Below are 23647 nucleotides of genomic sequence, written 5' to 3'. Positions count from 1 at the left end.
TTTTGAACCAAAACAACTCCCATAAACATATTGCCACTTGATAGAACAATCTAATAGGATGTCTGGTTAGTTATCACGCTCCACAATAAGTAATTAGAGAGAGGTTATCTGACACAACCAATATGAAAAGACCTCAAACTAAAAGGTCCTAAAGGTAAACTCCTGCAGTTATTAAACGAGAGGAAGAAGAACCTCCAGCACCCACAATGAGTCTCCTGAAGCTAGCACACATAATATAATGGGAGTACTGCATGGATGCAAAGACTATAGATATAGAAGAGATAAAATGAGATAAAATGTAATTTTATTTGTGTGTTTTTTTTTTTTTAAGAATTTGGCTTCAAGGCTCCAACTAAATGTGGTTATATAAACAGGAAGTCCATATAATGCTTTGAGAGAAACTTTAGTGTAAGCTAAAAGGTAGAAACAAACCCAGTGCAGCAGTTAACTCTGTGCCTTGTGCAATATCCACAGCCAAAAGAAACTGTTCTGCCCCAGGGTTGGTAAGAGGCAGAACAATAACAGTAATGATAATGATAGTGACAGTTGTGATGTTTTCCAACAGGAAAATTCCACACCCACTTCAGGCCGTGCACAAATAATAAATAATAAATAATATATTTTCACAGAATCACATTTCTTTCATGTTATATGTGATTTTTTTTGAGGGACTCAACATACATACAATACAATACATACATTTTGTATTGTAACATTAGGGCCTTGTGGAAGTCACAGAACAAATAATGTGACAAAAAAGGTTCTGTAAGAGTGAGAGTTACAGTAATAAGGGTTAAGAAGGCTGCAGTGCTTGCTTGCAGCCAATACTGCCTTGTTATATTTTACTTGATGTTGGGTTTTATGTGCTCTCCATACTCAATGTACTGTAGTATCCTTCTGCCTCTGCCTGCTGTACTCTGACACCTCAGAATTGGTATGTTTAGAAAAAGTTAACCTGCAAAGATGTGGACGAGGAGGAAGGGGAAAAGGACTTTGGAACAAGATGAGAGAAGAGGAGACACACAGATACCGCATATACAATATATTCACAAACACACACACACACACACACACACACACACACACACACACACACACACACATACACACACTGAATAACGAGAAGGTTCTTGTGTAACAGAGGACAATCCTGATATGTTAGAGTCGGACAGCTCCGGGCCTGACACCATCCCTCACACACACACACACACACACACACACACACACACACACACACACACACGCACACACACACACACACACACACACACACACACACACTCATACTATATCCACCTCCCCCTTTCCTTGCCTTCCTTTCCTGCTGCTCAAGTTACACACATGACATACAAAAACACACACACCTCACTCTGAGGGTCTAAACTTTAATTTGGTCCTCACAAACTCAGAAGCCCAATTATACACACCCAGAGATAATAGGTGGCTGTGTAACCGTCGCTAGTATGCGCAGCAAGCCTCCATTCTCCTGCACCGTCCAGTCTTAAGCCTCCCCATACATATACATCTATATATAGAGCTATCAGTTCTCATCCCCTTCACACCACTGGCAGGCACGTGCTCTGAGCTGCACACACACTGCAAAAAAAGAGCAGGGATTTTTAGATGACCAGCAAAGCAATGATTCAGAAACCCTCGAGAGGGATCCACATGCATTTTCATGAGCCTTGTCCCATAACTGTCCAATATATTTATTTGTGCACAATGGCACTCCTTCATGTATGCTTACTATACATTAACATCTCAAACTGAGCATTGCCATCATATCCTTAGGGGTAGTGGGTTTTTAATGGTTGCCAGCATGTTTGATTATATGCTAGTTAAGAATGAAAAAAAAACAAGATAAAAGTTGATAAATGTGCAAATACATCATAAATGCATCATACACAGTATAGGGCTATGCAGAGATTTGAGACTATACAAACACTATTGTAAGAAAGAGGCTTGTTTTTGGCAGCTCATAGTAAACACACAGGTCTATCGTGCAAGCAAAGTACTGACGCTTCCTTTCAAATGCTGTGGCAGCTACACAGCTGTCTTTACACCACAGCTGGCCTCAGGGAAAGCAGGTTTGTGTGAGCGTGAAATGTGTGCCGAGTGCTTCACTACACACAAATGATATCCTTTGCTTTACATCCATACAAAACAGACCAGCGGAGGAAAAAAAATCACTCATATTCTTTAATACAGTAAATTAAAGGTATCAAATTCAAATCAAGAAATCATTCCCTAAAATGTTCCTTATGCTACTCTTGTTTACATTATTTTTTATCATCAGACATTTACACCTGGTCCTTGTATAGGAGCAAAGGAAAACACAACCACACAATTTGAACTCTGTGAAGTCATCATATTTTGCATGTAAAACCTGCAAAGAAATTAGTGATTCAACCTTACAGTAAATCTTGTAGTTGAAAGATGTTCAAAGCAAGAAGTAAAAGTGTCTCACAAAACAGAAATAATTGAATCAAGCTTATATTTAAATTCCCTACACCTCTGAAATAAACCATAATCTGTGACCACTGCAGTCATTAAACCATTTCTTCTTCCCTCATACTCCCTATGTTGCAAACAGAACTTCATCAAGGGATTCTTTACATGAATAACATCAAGGCAGACATCGAACAGCAGCTCAACTCGGCTGAACCTTGAGAAACCGATACATGAGTACCTCAGATAGGAATATACCGGCTCCTTCACAACTCTTAGAGTACGTGATGCAGATCCAGCATGTGCACACTCTCGTACTGTCACAACCTCTTGATATTGGAACAAATGTGTGTGTTGGTGTGTGTGTGTGTGTGTGTGTGTGTGTGTGTGTGTGTGTGTCTGTTTTTTCCCGCTATCCTTTGTACTGAATATCTAACAAACTCAGTTGGCATTCATATTAATTATGCTTGCATAATATATATATATATTATATATTATAAACATTGAAAATAAACAGAATATAATCCACATTTCAAAGTGTATATTCAAATGTTTTGAAGTAAAATACATTCAAAGGGAATATTACATGATGCACAGATTCTTCAGCCTCTTTCTTATCTTACCAAACCCTCTCCCAAACCCAGCAGAGAGAATTATTTCAGTGAAAGAGGAGCATGTGCCACAGGGTAGAGGAGCTTATCCTGAAATAATTTGTTTCTTTAAATAACTGAGGGAATCGACGCCCTGAGCTAAACATATATTAACATAAACAGCTAGTTCCATGTCACATGGCTAAATAAAACCCAGACGACAATGATGTTTCAAGTAATTTAACAGACCTCCCATGTCTTTGTGTTAGTGTTTATTAATCCAGGTATGTGGGAAGTTTAGATGTTTGTCATAATATTGGTTCTTTTTTTAGAAAAGAAAGATCCAAAATATAGTTTATGTAAGAGCCAAATATCCAGAACACCAATCACAACAGAAGAATAAAAGCACTTAGCCATGAGCGCTTTGCCCACATGTCCTTTACATCACAGAGACACATGCACCAAAATCAAACATGATGAATGATGTCAACAATAAAAAAAGAAAGTATGTCACATGATGTGGATTTTTGGTTTTTTTCTTTTTATGCTGCTCATTATAAAAAGACATGATGTAAAACCCTGTCATTGAATCCAAAAATGTGCATTACGGTTTGGATTCCTGACAGGGTGGAAATTCATTTACTTAAGGGGATTAGAAATTCCATCATTTGTTCACCATGCGGACAGGTCAGCGGATTTGTAGTCCTGCTTTGCCAGACGCTCCACACACTGCGGAGTGGAGGAGGGTCTGGCTCCACTACACAGCATTACATGATGGGAGAAAAACATGCTCTGGTTTATTGGCATTTCTTTAAACCAATCACAATCGTCATGGGCGGTGCTAAGCACCGGATGGAGCAGCTGCAAAATAGTCGTGTGAGAGAAAACTCTGATTGAACAGATACTCTAGCTAGCTGTCTCAATTTACAATGCAGAGATCTGAGGAGCAGTTAACCATAGTCCTCATGAATCCACCGGAGTTTAAAATTCCAACAAAAAAGAAAGCAGAAGGAAATGGAAATCCAGCGGAATTTCCCGCGCCACCGAAGCAATCCCGGAAGTGGAACGTCAAGGATATAGACTAACGGATTTGTGATACGCACTTCTATTAACCTTTGGACATGAACCAGGAGAATTACTGTAGGTAGTGTGGCCTGAACAACACTCCTGGTGGACAAAATAACAGAAACTCCTCAAAATGACCATAGAGTTGAATCAGCACCTCTCTGATGCCATCTGGACCCAAACTGAACACTAAAAGCTTCACAAAGGTAGTGTTTTTTGACTGTACTACACTGGATTGTACAAGCGCTACTATCTAAAAAAAAGAAAATCACATACTGACCACACATTTGTGATGTCAAATTCAACGCTGCTTGTCTTGTAGTCAGTCTGCTTGAAAGACCAGATTGCTGCTGGCAGAGCAGAAATACAGGGAGGTCTGTCTGCTGACTAACACGTTACAACACACACATTTATCCCGTATAGTCCTTTGGCAAGGATGATGTAGTGGATGACAAATGTCGAGGAGTGGTACCTACTCTTTGCTGTCCACACACACAGCGGGACTGACTGACATAAGCACTGCTAAAATTATCAGCTTGCCTGATCTGAGCCAAGCTGGGCAGGAATGTGTCATAGGAACTGCCTGTATCAGCATATTAACACACGGCTCACACTCCAGCACGCAAGCACACGTGAACACACACAGACACATGCAGGTGTACACAATTCTAGCTTCACATCGTTACCACAGAGGCATGTTGACAGAAGAAAATAATGAACATAGACAACAAAATCAGTATTTCCCCACACACAGATACTGACAGAATTAGGTAGAGGGCCTATCAAATCTGTTGCTTTTCTCTTTTGCCTGAGTGCATTTCTATTCTTAGGAAAGAGTGGTATACAGGAGCACTCTTTATGTTTATGGCTATCATTTTTCATACAAACAAACAAGCATTCAGTGCAAATGCTGACATCTAAACAGGCCTGTTGGACATGCATACAGTGCATAAGAGGGCGGGTGTGTGTCCTTTAAGAAGACATTAACCAACACATATGACTGCTTCGCTGATTACTATCAAGACAGTGAACATCAATAGTACATTGTTTTAACAGATCAGCGAGTGTAACTAATTCTTTAGTTGTATTTATGTAAAACAATAGCCTGACATTTCTTCTGTCACATAACTGTTATATAATGCCAATTGGTATGCTGAATATCTTCTTCTTTGGACCTTTAGATCATATCTTATAAAGAATGAAGCATAAATACACAAATCTCTTACTATAAAGGTCAGAAGTGCAAACATGGATGGAGAACACAGTGACAAAAATGGTTAAAAAGAAAGAAAACATGCCACATACATATGACCTTTTTAGTGTATTGCGATAGTTTTAACTGTAAAATCGGTCTCCAAAGCAATTTCTCTTTTACAAAATGTTTAACTGAATTTATAAATGGACTTAACTGGGTAAAACAATAGTTTCTTTATTCCTGATGTTATATGAAAGGCTCAAGAAATGGCACAATATGGCCAGTGCTATTACTGAGCCTCCCTGAGGGATCTATCTAAATATATCCAACATGACTGCATCTCTCAGCTCAGTCACTAAGCCTTCACCACATGGCTCGCTCCATCACAATACAAAGTAAATATGGTTGAATATGCTTTGGAAAACCTGTATGCCCACAGCCAAAGCACACACATGCACTCATATTTATTCCACACATAAATACTGTACATTTGCGCAAATCTAAGCACTTATTTTAAAACCTAACAAGGGACAAGATTCTACAAGTGATGTTTCTGTCAGAAAACAACTGTGCCTGCAGAATCTCTTATGATCAGCCAAAGAAGCTTAAACATTAGGGGGGTTTTTGTCCCAGAGGGAGAAAAGAAATTACTGCTTCCAAGTGAAGCATAAATGCATATGAAAAAAATACAAAACTGTGTGTAAAATAAGACATTAAATACAATGAACATTTAAATTGACAAATGTGACACCTACTGTAATATATAATAAATAAGCTGTTAACCCAAACACAATGCCCTTATTGGCCACTTTAACGATGCAGTCTGAGTTTGGCATCTGTAGAAACTAACAAACTGAGTAATGTTATAGCTGAGTCTAGCATGGTTTTAGGAAAGTTGGAGGTGGAAGTTTGGAAAAATCAATAAAAACTGAAATACAGTAAAATAAAAGAACCATTAACGCCACTTTGGCCACAGGTTTTACAGCAGAGGCTAATAACAGTTAACCTGGTCAGGCTCTTACAGAATCCTCACTGAAGCTGTTGTACATAGAAATAAAATTTTATTTCTCTGCTGTTGCATCTCTCAGAGGAACTCCTCTACGTAGCTTTAAGGCTTTATTTATATTTCACATAACTTTTCACAAACTTAGAATTAATGAGTTTGTTTGACACTGTACCAAAGTAAAGGTTTGTCATGAAGCATAAACATAGACTTGCACAAACATTTGCTTGACAGTTCAGAGTGGAGGAGGAATTATGTTGCCGTTACCCATGGCAACACAATCACCTAAGGGCTGATCAAGTATGCAAGGAGTACGAAGGGAGTAGCACACTGTAACACACACACACACACACACACGCACGCGTGCGCATACACGCACATACACACACGCACTTAGAGATTACAACTGTCACGACAAACGGTTTAGTACTGTTGGAGTCACATCATTTGTCATGGTGCTAGATGGGCATCTCGTATCTCTCATTAATTTACAGAAAGATGTAATATTCAGTGTGTGTGTGTGTGTGTGTGTGTGTGTGTGTGTGTGTGTGTGTGTGAGTGTTAATGCCATAACAAGAAAAAGCCATTTGGATGCAAGAGTAAGCATAATTGCCCAAAGGCATAAAGACATTATTAAAACACAACATTTGCTCCACATCTCTCCTATTATCAATTGCTGCACTGGTTGTTGGTGGATACCTGATTTAGCATGTGCATCAAGTAAGCTGATAATCCATGCATAGCGCACCTATGGCAGTTCTGACACAAATGGGGCAAAAAATCCTGTAGTTACAGTATTGGCGACCATTCAGTTAATCATTCAGTGGAAGTTTACATCTCTCTTCGACTGACTCCCATCCCTCCCATGCAGCTCCGGTGACATTCCTCCCATGCCAGCTGGACATTCCAGTCTCCACTTCCCCCTACAGTGACCAGAGGTGCCCCTGGATCACTAGTTGACCTTTTTAAAAAATGTTCTTGATCAATATCCCATTCCTTCTACACATACATTTACAAGAGTGCATATTCTGTTGTCATTATCTACTGAGTCCCTCAGTGTCTTATCTTGTTTGAGTTCTATTCAAATCATATGCTTGAGGACAAAGTAAGGTTTCTGCTCACAACATCATCAACTGTATCTTCAGATTACAGCATGAGACCAAAGTTTGAAGCTGTTGAAAGATTAGGTTTAAACCTCCTAAAACCCATTTTACTGACAGACTAAAGGCAAACGTAACTAAGTAAAACACTCTTGCTTTAGGCTTGATGTCAATGCATTATTGATACTAGGAGTTCTGAAAGGTTGTTCTGGGACTGACAGGTTGTGGAAATTGCATTGTGTGCATCCATTTCATCTCTCATCACAGTTATTACATACTCAAAGCAAACAGTAAACGCTTTTTAAAAACATACTGCATCAAGCCACAAACCATTACTTTGAGTGTCCCCCAGTGTGCAGTCACATCAGAATATCACCAAACCACCTATCCAGCACAGATAACTGCAGCCTATCTATCTCCCCACTCACCTATAATCACAGTCAGGCCAGCCTCACAGAGAGTGTCTCACATACAAGCAGCAAATATTGCTGCACAGTACAAACCCTTCACAGGCCAGAAAATGGCCTGCGGCATTAGTTTGCATACAGACAACATTGGGTGTATGCTTCCAACAGGAGAGAGGGAGACTTGAGAGGAGGAAAGGCTTGCACCCTCTGCCAAGGGAAGAAGGATGTAAGAGGGAAATAGTGGAGGATGAAGGAATGAGTGCTGGCACACAGTGGGGATGGCATGAAAGACAGAAGATTTACTTACAGCAGGTTCCTGACAGATGAAGGAGAGGTACAAGGAAGTTTCAGCGCGCTCTCCTCCACAGGGAATGGTATCCTTCCACAAAAGCTGACATCGCCGAAGCAAAAAGCACCTCACACAGAGTCTAGGGAGGGAGGCAGTAGGGGTTGTGTATGTGTGTGTGTGTGTGTATGAATGAGTGTGCTCAGGATATGGCTTTAACGCATGTATGTGTGGGCTAGCGGGAGGGCAAGTGACTAAGAGAGAGAGAGAGAGAGAGAGAGAGAGAGAGAGAGAGAGAGAGAGAGAGAGAGAGAGAGAGAGAGAGAGAGAGAGAGAGAGAGAGAGGCTCTTAGGGAGGCAAGAGATACAGAGAGATTGTACAAGCTGACTGGCTGGTGTGAAAATGAGAGGGGGCTGGATAGACCAATAGTGTTAGAGATGAGCAGAGTGAAGGAGAGATGGCAACAAAGAGACATAAAATGTTTTCAATGCCTGCCCTCACTCTCCTTTACCTCTCCTGTCTATCTATCTATTTTGTTGTTGTTGTTGTTGTTGTTGTGTGTAACAAGAATGAGAAAAGCCCAAACTGTCAAACAGAAATGGGTGATATAAGAGAATGGGAGTCTGATAAACAGAAAAGGAAACCAAGTCTATCACTCTTTCTCTCTTACACACACAGAGTGTAGGTGCAGGGTAGCTGATGGGAGGAACAAGAGAGATACATTCCAAAACTCCTTCTGGGAACTGGCATAATTGACAGCTAAGAAGATAAATGTGCAGCTTAAAGGGGAGATACAATGGCTGATGGAGTTGTGTAAAACAAGAGAGACAGAAAGAAAGTGAGTGCATTAAATAGGGAAAGTTTATGGGTGTTTAGGGACACATGGTTCAAGTTCTTCTCAAGTATAACCCACAATGTTGTTAAGTTTGTGTCTATCATTTAGATCTGGGGGCAGTAGAGAAAATACAGTGGTAAAGAGGGGATGTAACAGTCAAGTGTATGGACAGGAAAATTGTAATAGTGGGGTTTCAAATTACTTATAAGTGGGCCTGTGTGCATGCACAAGGGGGTGGGGAACAAACCAACTTCCCATGATTTTACCGCGGGAGCACCATGTTGCCATGGAGACTGCATCCAGTGCAGCAGAACACACAGATGGCTTCTCCTTCTCTCTCTCTCTCTCTCTCTCTCTCTCTCTCTCTCTCTCTCTCTCTCTTTCTCTGAAAAAGTCAAGTTAGCTTCTCATCCCTGACCAGAAAATCATAAAAGCTGGTCTCTGTACAGGTTTAGAAAACCCTCCAGGTATAGACAAGCTTTTGACTCAGCATGCAGACATCTATTTGTTGACTGAAGAGAATAGGCCAAATACTGCAAGAGAAAATATTTTTTAAATTTTTGTTTCAAGGAAGACTGCATGAGTTGATTGTCATACTGAAATGAATGGAAAACTGTGAATCTGGAAGGTGGGTAAAAATGGCACTTTGGTACACTTTGGCACGCTTTGGCAAAATGGTCAATAATGTGCAGGTAACTGGCTCAAATATGCAAAACCTCTGGCATGGTCCTTTAACTACAGGTCCCAGTCTTCATATTCAGAAACAAGAAGCTAACTTCTGTTCTTTAAGAGTATCATAAAATGGTTTAACATAATGCCACCACGCAAATATAGTGGCAGTATGCTTTCTGTCCCAAAATGTGCACACAACAATCTTTCATTAGCTGTATGATTTGACTTTCAGCTAGGTGGTAGATCACATCTTAGATGGATTTTAAACCCCCGTGAATGTGGACAGATTGTTGTTAGTTGTGGGAGAGTAGCCTGAGAATCAGGCTGTAATGGAGCTTTGGCCGCTGCAGCATTGAGGTATGTGGGGGAGGCGGTATAAGCTGGATGTATTTGACTTTTTATTCTGTTTCCAGAAAGCAAGAATAAGAATTGTGACACATTTAACATTTGCATGATCAACTCCTGTTTCAGTAAATTAGACACTGAATACACAGATTGCAGTTGCTAACTCAACAAAAACTTCAGCACACATTTGCACATTTCCTAAATAGGTAAACCTGGTCTTTCTTGTGTTATCCAGTAACAAAACAAATGCAGACTGACATGCACACACATCTTCCTGCTTAAACTGTTACTGCCACGCTCCTATGACCTTAAAAATTGACTTAGCCAAACCAACCCCAGATGATACACCACAAACATTACACCCTTCCCCTTTAAACCTGCAAAAGAGACTAAGAGAGACATGCAGAATTTAGACAGAATCCCATGCTTTCATCTCTCTGTCCAGATAACCTGCTGACTTTCTTTGATTGAGAGAAAGGAAATCTAGAGTGTATAAAATCAGCGATATAAAACAATTGGATGGAAAATACATAGAAAATATGGACAGCATTGCCATTCATTCACCTTGCTGGCAACAATGTGACATTTACCCAGCTAATCAATGTGCCCTGACGTTTAAGGCCATCTCATCAGTGTAGACAGAAAACAGCATGCATCCTAATCAGAACGGCTACAGCTAGAGCAGGAAGGACATAAATAACAGCACTGAGCTTGACTGATGACTGGTGACTGATGAATATTACTGGTTTATTGATGACAGCTAACCCTGTGAGATAACTAAATCATATTTTAAGTTATGGAAGGCAGTTTCAGCTTGGCGATGTTACCTTTTTACAATATATGGCCAACAACAGATAATGCTAAATGAGTGCAAACTAAAACAACAACACAGATTTTACATCTTTTGTGTGCACTTACTGATCCATTCTGCTATTAACAGGCTGGTCACTGATGAAGGTGAGTTGATTAGTGTCCCAGATTCTCCAGATGCTCTTCTTCCTTCCTATGCAGAAAACAGCTGGGATTAGCAGACAGACCTGGAAGCATCTTAATTATGAAAAATAGCACATATTTATGACACTGAGAATACACAAGCATTCTGGAATTTCTCTTTTGTTTTTTCCATATTACTACAGTTAATTTACTGTAGGCTACATCCAGTTCTTCTTGGATTGTGTAGTGGGACCATGAACATTAACAACTATGCCATATATATACTTCTATATCACCTTTATTTATTTAGGGAGGGCCAATGAGAGCAAGCTCCAATGCCATATAAAATTACAATACATATACAATTACTGAACATAGTAATTAATATACAATATACAGTTAACAGTTATAATGTTACAGAATGTTAAACAACTCAAAGTGCACATGTACATTCAGAATACATGGCTTCATAAAGAAGACATTTAAAGTGATTAAATAGAATCAGGCAGTTCACTTTCATTTGAAACGGCAGGCTATTCCATTTATATGGAGCATAATACTCAAATGCAGTTTTGCCTAAAACTGCCCTAACAAATGGAATATATAGGACCAAGAAATCACTAGTGTGACTGCCATAGTGATACGATTTAAAATTCCTCAAGCTATAAATTGCATTCCTTTAGTCCAAATCAAATAACTTGTCACTTCACTTATCTGCTTACATCTAAGGTTCAACTGTTATTTTGGACTGGACCTTCATGGCGGCTCTGTGCTGGATGTGTGTATGTACCAAACTTCTCTTAAATTGCACCATCTAGTGACTGACCGGGGACTAATTAGTCCTAAGCATCCTAATATTTTACTGGATGGAACAATAGGAACACGTACACTTTCATAGCATAAAATAAAATGACTATGTATCTCTGTGATCTCACCTTTTGCGCAAACTTCTGAAAATTAGGACACACTCTCAATGAAGCCACGCGGCTGAGAGCAAAAACACTTTCGGTCCTACAAGATCTAAATCTAACCAATTAAACGTTTAAAATTACACGTTACATATCTGAGATGCACAATGAGTTGTGTCTTTTCTTTTATGTTTAGACAAAGAAAGAATTGGTGTGTGTAAGCTTACGATGGAGAAGACAAACATTTTCGCTAATATTCAGAACGATGCACCAGAGTGGACATAAATGAATCACACCAGACGAGTACAGTAGATGTTCCCTAGATGAACTGTGTGACCACGTGGCGCAACGGTAGCTTTGTTAACTATTAATTGTGTCGTCTGCTACTTGATCTTTCAAAAATACAACTACAATTTCATCGATGTGCATCAGCCATTTTAAGTTACAATTTCTTGAAACCTGATTCTCTATTACAGGTTTCACATATTTCCATGCTTAATTAATCCCAATCAATGTAAATTAAAATCAATAGTGATGGGCTGACAGTGTAATTAAAAAATACATTGGATGTATGAAATGCAGAGGTTTGGGAATCACTGTCGATCTAAAATATAGTGGGGCTCCTTTTTCCAAAGCTGGACATGAGGTTCATTATATATATATATATATATATATACATATACATAGATACATACATTATATATATTAGTGTAGGCCGACTATTAGTGTAGTGTCATCTACAACCCCAAATGTGATTTAAAATGCAACTCAGGAACACAAATCTCAGTGCATCACGACTGGATTCTTTATGATTTTCCTTTCCAGCTTCAAATCTGATTACAACACTTGTAAACAGTATAATGCCCATAGCTGTTATGGTGGATTAAGTTTCCACACAGTGTGATCTTCTGTCATGTTACCAAAGAGCAGGAAATTTAATTTCTTAAACAAAAAATTGCTTTAGTGCTTAATGCTTTAGGCTTACACAGAATTAGAAACATGGAAACATTTCAATTAGAGCAATGCTTTTATTTGAAAAAACAAAAAACATCTCATAGCTGATCAGTTATTATGCATTATGAACAAAAATGTTCAGTATTAATCTACCTTTTTGGTCCAGCTGAGAGTTCCCACATTAAAAAAAAACATCCAGGATTGTCACTATACAGGCTTATCCTTTCATCTGTAAGTCCAGTCGACCTTAGTTCTTTTCCCTTTTGTGTTTTCTGTCTTTAAGACATTGGCTTCCTCTCTCCCCTCACATGCTCTTCCCTGCTTAAATGCTTCCTCACAATACAACTTGCAAGTCTCCCTCCCTCTATTACTTAGTCCAAGTTCCCCCCCACCCCACCTCCTTTCTCTTTATGCCTGGCTGTTTCTCATCTTTCACTGCAACACACACACACACACACACACACACACACACACACACACACACACACACACACACACACACACGTTTAGCAAAGCCCTGTTGAGAGACAGCAGGTACCCTCAAGTCCTCAGGAGTTGACTCACATGAGATGGTCCTTAGAAGCACCCAACATGTTTATAACAATGTCCTGATTGTGCTCTGGAGCTCTCATTTTACACCAAACAGGTCAGTCGTTGCTGACATATAGCGTTCAGCTCCAACTACCAGACTGTTAACGCTCAAAGGAGAGTTTGCATGCTTATAGGTCAGAGAAAATACTTCTACTTTCATTGTCACATTCCTTAAAATCTGCCTATATATTATGTTTCATTCTATTCATTGTGCCCCTTGATTCGAAATGCCAGGCAACAGTTTGAGGGATGGATGTGGGAGGACAACAGCACAGTCAGAGAGGAGCCTGTATTGAGCGGATTGTTCAAGGGAGTATTATTACACTGAGAGAGCTCAAATGAAATGGCTGTAAACAAACCCCTGTTGCCCAAGTGACACAAGTGAATGTCTCTTTCTGTCCAAAATCTCAGCTACTGCTGAGCAGACACCAGAGTGGCACAGTGGTGGTAGGACAGATCATCTGGATACCAGCGTGGGTTAACCAGCAACAATGTGTCCTTTTCAGATTTTTTTTGTCACTTGTGATGACAGCATCTGCTACGAGTTTGACATTTAAATAAATATACAGTACCTATTGTCTGAATTTCAAATTGTTTGTCTGTGTGTGTGGGCTTGTCTCAGTGTTCATATCCTACAGCCTACTTTTTTTTTTTTTTAAAGGCTCCTTTTGCTACCTGGACAACTGCCGTCGAACCAGACTGACAGAGGGAAGAAATAATAGATGAAGTGAAGGGCAACTACTGGAAACTGAGCAGACGCCACTAAGGAGACATAAGCACCAGACAGACTTACAAGAAATTCATGAGAAGAGTGGAAGACGAGACATTTCAACCTAAAAAGCAGTAAATAATAAATGTTGAGTGTATATTCCATATACAAGTAAAAAAAAAAAAAGGTAGAATGACACCCTTTATTGTGTACAAAAAGACAAAAAAGAAAGTAAGATGGTTTGACTCCCACAAAATCAAAACCTTCACAGTTCAAAGCAAGTCCCCATTTGCTTTGGGTCCACTGAAGGGTAAAACCATAACAATAAAAAAGACAAACAGTTTTTTATCTAAAAACACATAAAAAAAAAGACAAAGCTTGGCCTTTGTCATTAAATTATTAAGTATTAGATCCTTTGAAATGTTGTTCTTCCATATCACCAGGCTTACTTCTGCCTCCAATACGTCTGAAAAATGATATGAACCCAGAGGTGTTCACTTGACCCTCTACTTGATTCCCTGTCTTCCTGCCACCCAATGAACAGACTCCTGTTCCTTCTTCTCTCATGTTTTCTGTCCTGGATCCATAAGAGTATGACGCATGAGACATGCTTCTCTGGAACAAGTCTACCAGCCGGAAGCCAGATGCTGGAGATCGCCAGGTTTCATCCATGGAAACGGTCCTGAGGATTGGACCCTGTGACGCAGCTCTCTGACTGGGGCACTCGGGAAGAGACGCAGAACCCCCAGATGGAGATGTTAGACTGTCCCGATTGGAGGAATTTGGGAGATAAATGCCTTCGTCGCTCTCCCAGACTCCATCATCAAGGTCATCGCCCCCTGGCGGTGAGTATAGCCTGCGTCGGTGTGATTGTCTGCGTCGGTGGGAGTCGTTTCTTTGGGAGCAAGTAAGAGGGCTCAGGATAGTCCATGGGGAGCCCACATCCCCATTGTTGGCAAAGAAGTAGTCTCTGGTTCTAGGCTGAGGGGAGCTTGGGGTAGCTGGTGTGTCTTGTGCTCTCTCCGACGGACGAGAAGCACCTGGAACTCTGTCTCCGTCGAGGCTGCTTCTGTTGTTTTGGTAGCGAAGCACCTTTTGAGTTATGTCACGCATCTTCTCAGCTTCTTTGTTTTCTAGTTCTGCTTTTTCCCCATCCTTTTTCTGCAGTTTGGGTTGTTTCTTACTCTCTTTTCTAGTATGGGGCGTAGCCTTAGTTTTTTCTACTGAGGGAACCGTCCGAGAGCTGCGCTCAGAGGGGGATCCTTCGATAGCGGGCAGTAGGTTCTTCCTGCATCTGGATAATCCTTCTGGAACGGTGGAGAGAATGCTGTGTAAAGCGGACTCCAAGCTCGAGGAGTCCCGAATAGACTTAGGTCCTGAGCAAGACACTGTGGGGCGGCGTTTGACTGCCACACTCTCCTTCTGCTTGTGCCTCTGCTCTGCTGCCTCTCGCTCTCGGTTCTCCTACAGCCGTGTCAAGGTAGAATATATTCAAGTAAGATACAACACAGTGCAAACTAATGACACAAGGAGACAGCTCAACATTAAACCTTTAAAGTGCCCCGAAATACAAAGCAATAGTATACTTTTTCCCCTGTGTTGCGGTTTATTACACAGCACATTTAAGTATTATCGGAAATTCTTTCTATTTTTACCTGTACAGCTGTGTCAAACCGCTTGCAAAACGAATGAAAGATGGAGCAGCACTCCTCCAGTTTAAAGGTAGCTGGGTCTTCACAGAAGTACTCAGCGACAGCATCGCTCAGAGCCTTTAGCACCTGAAGAGAGGACTCCACATCGGCCAGCTTGGCCTCAGCCCTCTGAGAAATGAAAACATAAAAGCCGGGTATAAAGCAGAGGGATCCGGACTGTAGATTGACTGAATTAATCACAAGCTCCGTTTGTGATTTTGCTAATACATCTTGGTGTTTTTGCATGATAAAAAGGTCAAAGAACAAGGGGAAACATTACCAGGAAAAATGTCTCCATTTGTTGTAAGAGGCCAGGCTGTTTGCTGCTGAACAATTTCACTTCCTTGACCTTCTTGGCTTCCCTCTCAAAGTCTGCGATGACCTCCTCTTTGCAAATTCTGTGTTGGCAAGCGACATTTACACATTGACATGACGTATTCCAGGTAATACAAAATTGTGCATCATACCAACCAGATTAAATATCAGATTAACACCAATAGAACAACATTTAAAACTAATGTTGGTGAACAAACCATTCAGTTAAAAGACCAGTATGTAGGATTTAGGGCGATCATTTGGCAGAAATGTTTTCATTAGTGTATAATAACCTGAAAGAGAATTGTGTTTTTGTTAGCTTAGAATGAGCCCTTCATATCTACACAGGGAGTGTTAGAATATATTTTGTGAGAATAAAATAATAGGTTTTTAGAGTTCATGAAGCTGACCTTGTTGCCTCCGTTTCCGACCTGGATTATGAGAGGCCATCTGGTTTTAAATTGATTAGACATTATAAAGGGAGTGTGAGATATTGCCTGAAAAAAGGTCTTCTCTGATCGGGGGGGCAACGAGGAAACAATGGTCAGCTTGTCTTTCAAGCGTGGATTTGTGAAAGAGTATGGAAATGGCCTCGGCTCTCATGAAACTCCTTAAAGTTTGCAGAAGATTAAAAACACAGGTGTTCAAATCCAACAATAGTGACTTGTCTCCATTGACCGGAGAATGGGAAAAGCCAAGGTAACGTTTTTCATGCAGTGTGTTACAAATCGTTAGGAGCCGGCTGGAGCCGGAAGATCTGGACTGGACCCAAACTGATGACATCACCCCCAGGGACGGGCAGAATTGAATAAATAAGACAGTATTTTAACTTAGCAGGACCAGATGCAGGGGGAATCTTTGTCTGATGGATAGGTGAAAGATAGACCTGTATTTGTATCCGATCCGTGTACACGTAATGGTAGATTGCAATGTCATTCTTCACTAAAGCTCGTTATTAACTTTAACTGGACGAATCCTGAGTCTTATTTCTCTGATCTACCAGTAAACAAACACTATTCAGAGTGTAGTGACCATAGAATTGGAGTCAGATTAAGTCTGGCCTTTTTAGGGCCAGACCGGTCATTGGTCACATTTTAGCCTAAATTCTAGAAGAGCAAGTCCTCTTCACAGAGCCCACCATGTTGCACCACCATGTTTCTACAGCAGCCAGGAACAGACACATTAAACACTGATATCTAGAGAGGGCCATTCGTGTTTTTACATTACCTGAAGGGCACGGTAGGTTCTACTACACACTTCTAAAAGGGAGGGGTGAGGGAAGGGGTATTCAGTAGGTTGCAATCTGCACCCTCACTGCTAGAGGTCACTAAATCCTACACAATGGTCCTTTAAATTACCAAATAGATTGTCAGATAGCCACCTTGATCCCATCCCAATGTGTTCAAGCTGGGTGTGAAAAGTCAGCAACTCTGCATCGATGTCCTGTACCTGCTAAAAGGTAAAGGAGGGAAAGCAATAGTGAGTAAAGAGATGTGCAGGAGAATAAATCAGTTATATAACTGTTTAGGGACAAATCATGATTGCAGGATTTTTAGTGATTTCGCAGACATTTTCTTCATCTGTCCCTCATCCCAGGGCTCCTCCTTACCTTGGCAACATAGTGCATGAGGTTCATGCCAGGCTTGTTGGCTTTGGTGTCAGCCAGCTTGAGTAGAGAGGCCATCCTGAAGCCAATGGCATTGGCACTGTAACCACCCTGAATAATAAATAATTTGAATGGTCTTTTCATCAGTCTAATAAATGCCGAGTAAACAGCACAAAGGGCAGCTCACATGCATCAGATAGAATATATTAAACAATAAGTAATAAAAACATAATTCTTAAAAAGAAAAATACCAACAGCGTTCATGTAATTCCCGGCTTTTAATACCAGCCGAATGACCGAGTGGAGGTTATCACAGTCCAACAGCTCTAAGGGGAGAGAAGAAAAAGAATCTTAATATAAACCTCAAATGAGAACTGGCTGATGTGAAACACATATTGAAGTTGGGATTGTTAGCAGCTTAGGTGTATGCATGTGACATGTTACCATTAGCTGCTTTGGTCATGACAGCAACAGAGTTCTTCACCTCCTCCATAAGAGGAAAAAATTCCTCCCTCAGCACCATAGTTTTCAGGCGTTCCTCGTAGCTAAAGGCAAGACATATCAACACAATTTCTAATTACAGCATTATCAGTTTTATTACAAGAGATATATGGATGAGGTGAAGTTTTCAACAAATCACCAAATATAATAGCACAGGTTTCCTCAATGAGCACACATTTGTATGTGTTGTATGTAAAGTCTGTGGTGCATAAGTGATAGAATTATATAAAAAAAGAAGCTTAAAAAGCATTTTAGCAAATATTGTTTTCTCTCTCTTAAGAAAACTCATTCATTAGTTTGCTAAACATTTCTTTAACTGACATGCAAACAAAGATTTCATAAATGTTTGAGTACCCCAAAACATTTTTGAAAAGCTCTTTGGAAGACTCCAGACTCACCCAGTCACTTTGACCAGCTGCACCATGAACTGGTCAGCCTCAGGTAACACAGAGAGGTTCCCACTGAACGACAGCAGCCGCTTCACCTGAGCATACAAACAAGATGGATTCACCAAACAGTGATGATGGTTTCGTTATCATTCCCTCTTACCAAAATTAAGATTAAATTGGAGAAAATAAGGGAATTGGTGTGCACAAGTATCAAGTTATCAGGTCAGGTAAGTTGACCAATATAAGTAATTTGCAGTAATGGACATACATACTTCCAAAATGATCGCAAACAGTTTTTTTAAACAATGAAGGTACATAAGCACATTTTAGGCCACAATTTGTACTCTTTCAGTTAGAGACAATTGTAATATCTAAACATAACTCAGGAGGATACCTTGCCTAACTTCAATCTTCATTAGGCTTATTTTATGCATATAAGTGGAAAGATGAGAAAAGACAAGTGAAGCGTTTGTTACCTCACTTTCTTCTGGCAGCAGTTTACAAAGCTCTTTTAGTTTGCCCGTTCCAAATTTGAGCCAGTTCCCATGACAAATGTCCTGCACCACCTCTATCATTGGCCTGCAGAGGGAGACAAAATACAACAGTAATGAAAAGGTGCTTGTGTCCTGCCACAATCAACAGGGCTTATCAAAACATGATTGGTCCTGCTAATCACACAAATTACAGAAACATAAAAAAATGACTTGAGTCAGTTTATCCATCACATGAGCATTATACTTTGCTTTATTTGTTTCTGTTTTATGTTGCTGTTTGTGGACATTGCTGTTGCAGACTACTGGCTGATTTGAGTAAGCCCCCAAGGTGTTACATTGAAATGGTGGGAAACCCCAGTGCACCTAAGACTAGAGAAGTCAAACCTTGACGACAAACAATGCCCAAACATGGCTGTCATGAACACAATAATGTTCATTTAGTATTTATTTTATTAGTTTATTTGTCAGGGACAATGTACAAAATACATTAATCTTACGAAAAGATGTTTTGTACCAGAGTTAGCTAATGCTAGTTTCCATCTGCAGTCCCCAGTAAGTATTGCATTGAAAAAGTGGTTGCTAAGCAGCCAACTTTCAGATATCTGAAGTACTGTAGCAGCTTCCCGGGTGACCTCTGCTGCCACCAGATATAAACCAGATGCCACCATGACTACAAAAATCACCTAGATCTCTACTAATGGGATACACATAAATGCCTGTTGAAATATTCAGTCAACACGTCACACTTTACATCAAAAGAAGTTTGCACTGGTATTTCTTTTTTACAATATCTAGCAAATGCCTTCAGCATCATCAAGTGCACTTTTGTCACCAACACATGGAGGCAGATGAAATTTGACTAACATGCTAAAGCAGACCTGATTACAGTACCAGGCTGTTGACACACATTGAGAGTGCATTTGGTATTCACAGTGAGAGCTGAGTAAACCTTGGACTAAAGTGACATCATATCGATGAGGTTCAGACACAGAAACTGGCTCCAGTGCTGAAGAGACTACATCAAAGGGTTTACATGTTCAAGCAATTTAATGTAGGCCAACTATACTTTGTAGTATTACAATTTTTTTAAACAATTTCAACATCAATCAAAAAAGCACAATGCTTTTTGATGTAAATGCATACATTGTAATACATATATTATTTATCAAGTATCAAAGGGTGTCTAAATATGGTTTTAAAATTGCATGCATTACTAAAACAGCAATTTACACAGAATTTAAAAAATGTGTATACGACCATTATCATGAAAATCATGATAAGAAATTTCATCATGTTATATTATTTGTTAGGTTGATATAAATGCATTTACATGCAAGAAATAGCATTCAATTTGCAATTTATTTTCTACTCAAGAACCTCTGGATTAATTCACAAACCGATCCTTGATACTTGCATAAAATACATAGTGCAAGCAATAGTAATGCTCAAATTTACTTGTCACAGTTTGTTTACAACAATTCATAAAATCTCTGTATTTACCACAATCATTAGACTCTGGGTACCCGACGCCCTAATTTTAAATAATCCAGCCATAATCTAAGAGACAAAACTCAGGAGACAAAAGTGAGGGGTAAAGGAAACACTCGCCCATCACTGAGCAGACCAACGAGCGCAATTGGCTGTGTTATTAGGTAAGTAGGGACTCAACAAGCAATCGTGTCCCTGCTGCCTCACTAGGAACTGTATTTAAGGAAACACTTACATGAAAAGAATTACATAAGCAGCTACATAACCTTGGTAATCCAACATGGCTGCTGGGTGTATCCTCTTTCTGTCCTCTCTGCTCCGCCTCACCCACTGGGTCAGCACTTTGTTTTCCTCTCATTTAAGCATTAATAAAGTGAGTCATAATTGTTCTCTACGTCGATACTGAATGCTCTTAAATTATGTTTGAAAAGGAATTTCCATTTATTTGAATATGGTCCGCACAGATAAACAGCCAGCTGGTTGGGTAATGATTAGCACAGTGGAAGTGACGAGCGTGTCAAGAGCTGCTGTTCTGACTCTATGTTTGGCATGACGGCACCCTGCTCTGACCACTGCTTGGTTCTCGTTGTGTTTGCATTTCGTGGGTTCATTCACTAAATCATACAAATTTTCTTCTTTGAGACACTCATTCTCACCCATATCATTCTTTTATAGATTGTACTTCAGCAATCCTTACCTCTTGAAATGTCTCAGGAAGATCCCAATATTCATACTCTTTTTAGAGTCAAGGATTGTGACCTAAAGAGAAAAAAGAAAACATAAATCATTTATAAAAAAAAAAAAAAAAAAAAAAAAAGGCTTCGCTACTGTACAGCCATATTCAGATGAGAAGACAAATCAATACTTATTATATTTCACATTATCTTTGAGGAAGCAAAAACACTCCCAAACATGGTTTAACCTCAGCAGTTCCTCATTGATGACAAGATTAGTGTGGAACTTTTAAAAAGTAGTTCCTATTTATATGTTCATTACTTCCCTAGTTTGTGCATTCTGTGTGAGTTTATGTGCCTATAAAAACTTAGGATGGTTAGCATCACTTACTGAAAATCAACCTTTGTTCTGTCTAAGAAAATTTCAAATATGGCCCGAGTGCAAACCTAGCTATTTACCTGAGGCTCCTGTGAATAGAGGTCCATGCCATCACAGGTCAGACCCATGACCCTTGAGTTGCGCAGCGAAGCCTGTTTGTCTCCATGACTGAACAACTCCTCCATGCTCCGGATATCCAGCACGAGGTCTCTCTGAGGCCGTTTAGACGTCCAGACATTCAGTTTTCCCAGGACACGCTGGCTAGGGATTGTGTCCCAGTTCAGCTTTTTTTCATGGAACGTCGCTGGACCGTACGAGAGCCAAAAGGAGGGGGAGGTGGGGGAAGAGGGGGAGGAGGTGGTGGTGGTGGGGGTGGGGGTGGTACAGCCGTAACATACATGGGGGGAGGCACAGGAGAAGATGACTGGAAATCTGAATCTTCCTGAGCATCCGGTGAAAGAGGAGAGTTTTGAGAGGAAAAGTTGGGAGTAGAGGCAGATTTTAAAATCAGCACTCCCTCCATCTGTATCACTCAAGTCCAAAGATGATGGGAGGAATTCTCCTGCCGTTAGCCACTCAGATCTGAGGATATACAGAAATATAAATCCATAAGAATTACAGAATGTTAGACCAAAGAAAAGTGGATTACTTCGGAACATAACAATAAGTAACACTCAAGTAAGATACAGATCATATTTCTGAAACTGCTGCTTTGCTGACAGGCTGCCAAAAGTCTATAACATTTTAGCAAAATGTTAAAAATCCATCAATTTAAATATTTAATCAAAGAGTACTTTTATTCAGTTATTTGGAGTGAAATGTGAAATGGTTAGCCTATATTCAAAGACACTTTAGTTTGTCAAAATCGTGCCATCACCTCCTCATTCACAGAAATACATTTTCATTAATTGTTTACCTTCTACTTCTCTTCCTTTAAGTATACAATAACATTGAGTCCATAAATATTTCCTCCCCTAATTATGGCTCTCAATATGCAAATATCACATGAAACATTATTGCGAAAATCTCACTTGAATGCTTACTTCTTCACAGCAAAGGTAAACGCCACACATTGACTTGAATTATACTACTTATTAGAGCCGATTCGGCATATATGCCATCCATTAAGCAATATGTTCACATATAAACTTAAATTTGGTTCTACGCCGGTTTGCTGCCCATATCCGCTGCTCATGTCAGAGGAGCTGTTGAAAATAAGAGGCGAACCAGCTAGAATGAATTAAATGATACTGAAACCGATCCCATTTGGTGGGATATGTGTATGCCGAATATAAAAGTTGACACAAGCGAATCCAAAAGCGTTGTTAAAACGTGTCTGTGTGTTGTCAACAAACAAGGCATCACTAATTTGACAATTTCTTAACAGTTTCGCTGTCGGTTCTTAGCATACAATGAAGGGCTCACATCATCACAGAATGCGTTCCTAACTTAACAAATCATCCACCATAAACAATAACGTACGGTGGCGCTTTAAAGAAACTTTCAACTTCCACCAAAGAACCGTTAGAGGTTTTTTTTTTGTTTTTTTTTACTCACCGTGCTTTTTAAAACGTAGCTGTCAAATAAATCCTCGCTCTGATCTCGCCTCGTGCTCATGAGAGTAGCCTCCTCCAGTCGGTCTGTCTCAGTCTCAAACAGCAGCCAGGCACAGGTGCTGCGCGCGCCTCCACCAATCACATTCAGGTTCGTTTCCAGGTACGGGAACGCCCTTTTCGGGAGAGCTGTGTTAAATGATGGGTAATCGCTTTCACTTGGTGATCAACAAGGGTCAAACCGCTTCTAATATTAACAAAATGTAATTATATATAAATATTACATTAATATAAATTAATATAATGTAGTATATAACAAGCTCTACACACATTTTTTTACAAAAAAGCTGACTAAAGTATTATGAGTATCCTAATACTAGTTCTTTTTTGCTATAAAAAAAAGGCAGAGGAAAAAAGTAGTCATTGTCCATAGATGTACAATTTAACAACACACCTGCACAATAAACAAAATAGTGTTACCCTAAAATTGACACAAATAAAAGGGAACTTTTAAG

General features: G+C 39.8%; 2 protein-coding genes across 3 annotated transcripts in view; both read right to left on the bottom strand.

Moving 5' to 3' along the window:
* The window catches only part of trim3b (tripartite motif containing 3b), a 32520-nt gene extending 19428 nt beyond the window's left edge, over positions 1-13092 (bottom strand). The window contains exons 1-3 of one of the 2 annotated variants that reach the window (XM_028594799.1): positions 12016-12100; positions 11816-11906; positions 10866-10950 (exon numbers count right to left, since the gene is read on the bottom strand). The gene's annotated coding sequence lies outside the window, so the exon portion shown is untranslated. Of the gene's footprint in view, positions 1-10865; positions 10951-11815; positions 11907-12015; positions 12101-12895 lie in introns of those variants that run through there. The other variant, XM_028594800.1, reaches the window with a different exon arrangement.
* A 1138-nt stretch (positions 13093-14230) lies between these two features.
* Positions 14231-23282, bottom strand: LOC114566388 (FH2 domain-containing protein 1). Its single transcript, XM_075447446.1, is given in 13 exon segments — positions 14231-15506; positions 15698-15862; positions 16014-16131; positions 17430-17500; positions 17658-17765; positions 17910-17980; positions 18099-18199; positions 18554-18639; positions 19021-19123; positions 21224-21285; positions 21660-21871; positions 21874-22161; positions 23137-23282. Coding segments are annotated over 12 exon segments (2391 nt in total). The 5' UTR covers positions 22103-22161; positions 23137-23282; the 3' UTR covers positions 14231-14441.
* Positions 23283-23647: the final 365 nt, after the last annotated feature.

Source organism: Perca flavescens, chromosome 13, assembly GCF_004354835.1.
Source record: "Perca flavescens isolate YP-PL-M2 chromosome 13, PFLA_1.0, whole genome shotgun sequence".
Lineage (NCBI taxonomy): Eukaryota > Metazoa > Chordata > Actinopteri > Perciformes > Percidae > Perca > Perca flavescens.
This window is presented reverse-complemented; position numbering and strand designations above follow the sequence as displayed.